The sequence below is a fragment of the Musa acuminata genome, chromosome BXJ2-7, assembly GCF_036884655.1.
Source record: "Musa acuminata AAA Group cultivar baxijiao chromosome BXJ2-7, Cavendish_Baxijiao_AAA, whole genome shotgun sequence".
Classification (NCBI taxonomy): Eukaryota; Viridiplantae; Streptophyta; class Magnoliopsida; order Zingiberales; family Musaceae; genus Musa; species Musa acuminata.
In genome coordinates this window covers 32,215,001-32,222,618 of record NC_088344.1, presented here as the reverse complement: position 1 = coordinate 32,222,618, position 7,618 = coordinate 32,215,001, and the positions used below count along the sequence as shown (strand labels likewise).

Below are 7,618 nucleotides of genomic sequence, written 5' to 3'. Positions count from 1 at the left end.
AAAAGGATTATACTTATATATATGATCTTTTCCTTTTTTCACATCCTATTAGAGCTATAAGGGTGGTAGCTTGTATTACAAGATCTTCTTCTTGGTAAAGAAGATAACTTTCTTTTTTACTATAGATTATAATAGTTGAGTTGATGGGTTTGGTATTGAACTTTTAAATCAGTCTAACTATAAAATTTAAAAGACTTGTTTGAAGCCGTATCTCATAGGGGAAGATTTATCTACAACAACACCAAATGCTATAGATGAAGATGAAGAGATGAAGGATATTAGAGGCAAAAGTTGATTTTATATTAAAGAGCTCTATCTCTCATGATATCTTTGAATACATTATTGGTTGTAAATAATCTTCAGAGATTTGGATAACTCTCGATACATTGCTTAATAAAAATAACATAACTTAACTTCAGTATTTAAAGAATAATTTAATAAATACTATCTAAGGTGATCTCTTAATTTTTTAATACTTTTAAAAAATTAAAAATTAATGTTTAGAGATATCACTCTTAAATCCAAATGAATCTATTTCTAATACATGAATAAAATATTATATTATTTATGATTTAAAAAATATATATTTATTATATTATATTTATTCAATGATGAGCTCAATAATCAAATTTAGTAGAGTTGAAAATTTTTGATGCTTCTTAAGAATCCTTAGCTCATCAACTTGCAGAGTCTATGCTTTAGGGGAAGATGAAGATGCCCATTTTATAAATAAAAAGGGTAATGATAAAGATAAAAAAGAAGAAGAATGATGTTAATAGCTAGCGAGAGTGTTATAGTGAAGGCCATCTATTAACTTCAAACATAACTTGATAATTGATTCAAGATATGATCATCATCTTATTCGTAATCATACTAAATTCACCAATATTTATTATCATGAAAGTAATGATGGAATCATCATGATAAATAATACTGTTCACCAAGAAAGAAGACATCGTAACAATCTTAAGTAAAGACAATGATCTTATTACATTGAATAATATGTACCATATTTCAAGTACAAAAAAAAAATCTCTTTTCTATTACAAATACAGTTAATACTGAAAATTATATATATTTCAGTCCTAATGAAGTCCAATTTCTTCATAACATAAAAGAATTAAATATAGATTTAATACACACTAGTAAAAGGATTAATGATTTATATATTTTGTTAGCATTTTGCTATTATGTTGATAGGATGAGTACAAATGATAGTGCATTAATCTGGTATGCTAGACTTTGGTTTCTTAAATTAAAGATTATGTACAGAAAAGTTTAGTTAATGGTCTTCCCAATCTTACTACTTTTAGTAGTAATGAAGTTTAAGAAAGTTGTAAATACGACAAAGCACACAAGCAACCTTTTGATATATTACTTTTGAGATACAAATTTTTCTTAGAGATTATTTACGGTGATCTAATGGGCCTTTCTCAAACTCTATCCTATTGATAATTTTACAAAGTTCATTTGGTCTACTTTACGAGGGAAAAATCATATGTTTGTTTTAAAATTTTAAGAGTTAAGTTGGTGTTCTTGGAAGAAAATTAAAAAGCTATGCATTGATAATGATGGAGAGTTTACTTTTGATAGATTGTTCAACTTTTGTAGATTGCATGTCATATAAAGAAAACTCACTTATGCATATGCACCACAACAAAATGGTGTGATAAAATTGAAAATTTGACATGTCATGAAGACTTATAAGTATCGGCCTTATGCAAAGAATTTACCCAAAGTCTTATAGGCAGAATGTATAACATGTACAACTTATATTATTAATCAAATTCCTTTTAGTCCAATTAATCTAAAGTCTTCATATGAGCTCATATTTGATAAGAAATCAAATATTAAATATTTTAGTATATTTAGTTCTTCATGCTATGTTCAGGTTCAAACAGAAGCAAACTTAATACTAAAGCTAAGAAATATATCTTTATTGGTTATTAATAAAAAAATATTGAAAATGTATGGATCCATAAACACATGGGTATGTGGTATATTGAGATATTATATTTGGTGAAGTTTCTTGTTCTTTTGACAATATCAATCATAACAGTGAAAGTGTTACATGCTAGTTTACTTTATCATCTAATGATTTTATGGATTTTGGCTTATCTTATTCCTCATTTATATGTACTCTATTATTTCTTCAACATTAATGGTGAAGTAAAGTGATATATATATATATATATATACATGTATATATACATGTATATATACATGTATATATACATATATACACATATATATATATACATATGTATATATATATGTATATATATACATATGTGTATATATATATGTATATATATATATACATATATACACATAAATATATATATATATACATAAATATATATATATATACATATATATATATACATAAATATATATATATATATACATACATATATATATATATATGTATATATATATATACATAAATATATATACATAAATAAATATATATATACATATATACATATACATATATATATATATATGTATATGTATATATATATATATATATATATGTATATACATATATATATATGTATATACATATATATATATATATGTATATACATATATATATATATGTATATACATATATATATATATATATATGTATATATATATATACATATACATATATATATATGTATATATATATATATATACATACATACATACATATATATATATACATATATATATACATATATATATACATATATATATATATATCTATATATATATATACATATATGTATCTATATATATATATATACATATACATATATAAATATACATATATATATACATATATATATATATATATATATACATATATATGTATATACATATATATATGTATATACATATATATGAATATATATATACATATATATATATACATATATATACATATATATATACATATATATACACATATATATATACATATATATACATATATATATATACATATATATACATATATATATATACATATATATACATATATATATATATACATATACATATATATATATATACATATATATATATATATATGTATATATATATATATATATACAACAAGTAATATAAAGTGATAAGATCACGATAATGTGACAGATTCATATTTAAACACAAACCATAAATAATTCTGGTCATAAGTTACTCGAGATAAATATTGAGATAATCGGACAGACTGATGTACTATATAACCATCCATATGATAAAGGTAGTTGGTCTCACAATTGCTCATGTGGAGACACTAGAGATATCGTGCAGATGTTCATTGGAGAATGAGTTCACTAATTGATCCGCTCATTGAATGTTAGATGGTTGATGATGCCTTATTGTCAAACAACGATTCTGTCGTCCCAATGGTGTATGTGGTCTTTAGACTTAAGACACAAAGGATGTCATGTTTGAGTACTCCACTTTTTGATACCAGACTTATAGGCCTGGAAGTTCCAGATCTAGCACAATCAGTCATCGAAATTGGCGCCCAACCTTATGAGGACTATTGAGTATTGATAGAGGATCATCCACTCTCGGTATCATGAGAGGAATATCTCATGTATTCTTACTTAGATAAATCCTTGATCAGGGTCATTTAAATTGAGAGAGAAAGAGTACTCCGAGAGAATTCGAATAGAGCGAGACTCGAGTAAAAACTATATGGGTCTGATAGTACCATGCTCGGTATATAGTCTTCGAGGTATTAGATGGATGAGAGACTATAGATATATGATAATTGAGGATAGACAAGTCTAATAGATTGTATTACGTTGTATCATCTAGGGGCTACGATGTAGTAACATAGTACGTCCACAATCGATGAGTCGAGTGAATTATTATGAAAATAATAATTCACTAAGCCAAAAGGAGTTCTGATAGGTATGAATCACAGCCAATTCGATATTCGGCCTAGAGGGTCACATATATATGGCAGGCGTTGTGACAAGTGGAGGTTCGAATATGAGATATCCGTTCAAACTCCTATCTTATTGGATATCCAATAAACTCATGAAATATTGGATCCTATGGATGAGATCTAATAAGAGCCACTAATATATTATTGGATAGAGATACACTAATCTAAGAGGCTTAAGTAGTTGGATGGAGATCAAATACCCAATAAGGTAGGATCAATTATGGTTAAGTTGATATGGGCATCTATAAATTAGAGGAAACCAAACACAAATATGCCAAAGGTTTCTTAGTTGCCACATTCTATTCTCCTCTCCCCTTCTCCTCCTCGAGATTTGAGCAGCGATTTGAACTTGCAAGTAATGATTCATAACCCTACTGTGTGAACTTGCAAAAGCATGATTCATAATGATACTTGGGGTCACAATATATGACTGTTAACATACAACTACTTGCAAGTAAAATCTGAGACAAAGTCACAAATTTCTTCTTTTAAGAGAAAGAAACAAATTATAACATTTCATCGTTGCAAGGAACAAAGAGTTCCTTTTCTTTCTTTCTTTTCAACTCAAGTTTGGGGTGATCCAGAACTGGCTATAACTATATTGTTGTCGTTCATGTTTGACAAGATTGGGAAATCTTTCGAAGCTATGGCTATCCATGTTGTTGGAAATGAATTCAACCTCTGAAGATGGTTGCCAGAAATTAGTGAAATAGATACAGTTAGCACAACATCTAGCTTCACTAGCCAAGACCGAAAATGCATGATTAAAAGGAATGTTCATGAACAGTGCTCGATCTCCCAAGCTCTCCATCTTGATCCACATCTTTTTCTCCAGATCTAGTTGAAATAAGAAGATGGCCAGGGATTCATCGGCCTGCGCCGTTACGTAGACCAACAATATGTTTCCGCCACACTCAACCAATGACGTGATACACTTAAAATAGTCTGAACGATCGATGGGACATGGCACCATTAGCTTCCTGAGCCGAAGAGGAAGAACTCGGAAGATCGTTAAGCACCCACTATGGTTATTCCATGTGTAGAATTGCCCCTCGAAGCTAATAATCGTATCGAAAAGTTCGACCACGTCTTTCTCGAAGGTCCAGGACTGGTCTCCCGGCCTCCAAACATACAGATGATTGACGAAGTCACGTGCAAGAAGGACACAATCGGGGTTCGACGGAGCTGATGACATGCTTAGGAAAAACGTGGGTGCAAGCAAGCAAGGTGGGAGTTGCAACCACGCCCTAGAGAAGGGATTCAGCAAGAGCATCCGACTGTAGTTGGAAGGATTAACAACCAGCCAACCGTGCGAGCAATTACAGAATAAGGTCCTTGTCACTGGGTAGCCATGTAACTCGATTTTGAAGGTGACTTCCTTGTCTACGACGCTCCGCAGGCTGCAGGTAAGATTCTGGAACTCTGTGGTGATTAGCCATGGGGTCTTCGACATCGTCGGGTCAAATTTCGGGGCGGTGGCCCTCCAATCCTTGCATGCTACACTAAGGCGCATGGCATCCTTGGGGTTCATCGACGTCAATAGAGACTCCACAATATCGATTGGAATGTACCTGGTTGGCCTAGTCTCACTTTCGATCTCCCTCTTCTGCTTCTTATCGGTTGTGACTGCAGATCTACGGTGGAAGAAAAGCATAGAGAGAAGTAATTTGTAAAATGACTGCAGATCTACATTGCTTAATCGATGTAGAGGAGGATGCTTACTTGTGTGGATTGGGAGGAGGAAGGGCATTACGATCGGGGTCCAATTCGGATCCATTGTTCGTCATCTTTGTCACCGCTTAGTCATTAACCGCTGGAAGGAAATTGTATTAGAGGAATGACAAATTTCATCGATCGCTTATATACGATTGAGTGGTTGTTTGTATTGAATGTATAAAATATAAATAGTATATTTCCTAACATTTATAAAATGTTTTATAATTCATACAAAACATAATAATTTGTTATTTGATTTATGGAAAGAAGTATGCAATCCATTATAGAAAGCTGAAATTTAATACTTTGCATATAATACATAATTCTCAATAAGCATAAAACTCCAAAAAAAATTGTTTTTGCTGGCATAAATATTTTCTGCCAGCTAATCATTTATTTTTTGCTGGCATAATTATGATTTAGATTCTCGATAATCATAATCCTATAGGAACTCTCATCTAATGCTTCTCCAAATATCATATATAAGATCAGGAGACCAATAGAATCCTATTGCGATCCAAAAGGTAAAAAAATACGAGCACAAATGCCTAGTAAAATAAAAGGAAAAAATTCAAAGGAAAATTGTGATAAATAAATAGCTAAATATAATTCATAAATATCATTTATGTTATGCATGAACATGAGCTCAACGAAGGAAATAAGAGAGAATAAATTTGTGAATGGTGCATATCATATGATAATATTTACTTGATAATATAACAATCATTAAATCATCCATCAAACAAATCAACTGAAACTTCAGCAAAACTTCTTGGTCCAAAGTCAGATACTATAACAGGTATATTTGGACAATGAGTATAGTTTTGATCATAGTTTGATTTGAATTAGAATTAAATCGGAATCAAATTAATCTGATAGTTCGTTAGTTTCAAACCAAATCAAAATCAACTCGAGATGATTCTGGTCCAGTTCCTGATTTTGAGAAATCAGAACCGATGATTTCGGTTTCAAACCAATGGTTTCAATTTTAAATCGGTTAAATATACTAAAAATATAAATATAACCATTACAGTGCTTGTGGTATAGTCATTAAACAAATAATTTTAAATCCCATAAATCTGTTTCAAATCTTAATAGCATCATTTATTTAATTATACTTTTATACTTTTAATCAAAAAAAATTTTATGTTATTATACTCATTATATTTACATCTATTTTTAAATTTTAAACTAAAATTATAAATAATTTATATTTTGATTTTATTTGTAATTTAAAAATACTAAAATATTTAACGGTTTGAAATGAAATTGATAGTTTCAGTTTTGATTTCAAAATCGCAGTTCAATTTTGGGATCTGATTTTGGAAAATCGAAATCAATGGTTCCTGGAATCGATAGTTTCGAAACCATGGTCAAGACTAATCGAGTAGATTGTGTGATGGTAGTCCTACAATTCATGCATAATAATCAAAATCTTAAATGAAAATGATAAACCTCATTGTCTTTCTATTAATTATATTAGAAGTATTTTTAATTACTCATAAATTTCTCTGCTTATTTAAACAAATAAATATGCTCATTATTAAGTAATGTTTGTTAAAACATAAGTTTAAAAGGATTTAGGGAAATAAATGACCTCCAAATTTTTATTCATTTTTTAGCTCATGGATAACATTACAATTTTTATTGTTACCATTTTAAGTATTATCTTTTATCTTTTAATAAGTTAATTAGATAGGATTTTAGAGATAGGGGTTTTTTCATTTAAATTATTATTCTATACCTATAAATAGATGATGTTTATATGTGTAGATTCATTCGAAGTCTAAAGTGTTTAGTCATATAGGACTTAAGTCAAAGAGTAATTTATAATCTTAGAAGTGTTTTCTTTCTGAGAAGTTTAATATAATTTTTTATATTTTTATCTTAGTTTCATCTTCTTCTATTTGATTTGATCTTGGGATAGTAGTATATTGTTACTACTATTTG

General features: G+C 28.9%; 1 protein-coding gene across 1 annotated transcript; it reads right to left on the bottom strand.

Moving 5' to 3' along the window:
• Positions 1 to 4,511: 4,511 nt before the first annotated feature.
• On the bottom strand, positions 4,512 to 5,739 carry LOC135616399 (F-box protein At3g56470-like). Its single transcript, XM_065115590.1, has 2 exons — positions 5,675 to 5,739; positions 4,512 to 5,586 (listed from the first exon to the last, which is right to left on the bottom strand). The coding sequence occupies exons 1-2, from the start codon at positions 5,737 to 5,739 to the stop codon at positions 4,512 to 4,514; spliced, it is 1,140 nt and encodes a 379-aa protein (XP_064971662.1).
• Positions 5,740 to 7,618: the final 1,879 nt, after the last annotated feature.

Bases quoted from the DNA above. Each gene is read 5' to 3' on its own strand.
- LOC135616399 (XM_065115590.1), bottom strand. From the start codon at position 5,739: ATGACGAACAATGGATCCGAATTGGACCCCGATCGTAATGCCCTTCCT. The intron at 5,587-5,674 runs GTAAGCATCCTC...CTTCCACCGTAG, and splicing joins CCTCCTCCCAATCCACACAA to ATCTGCAGTCACAACCGATA.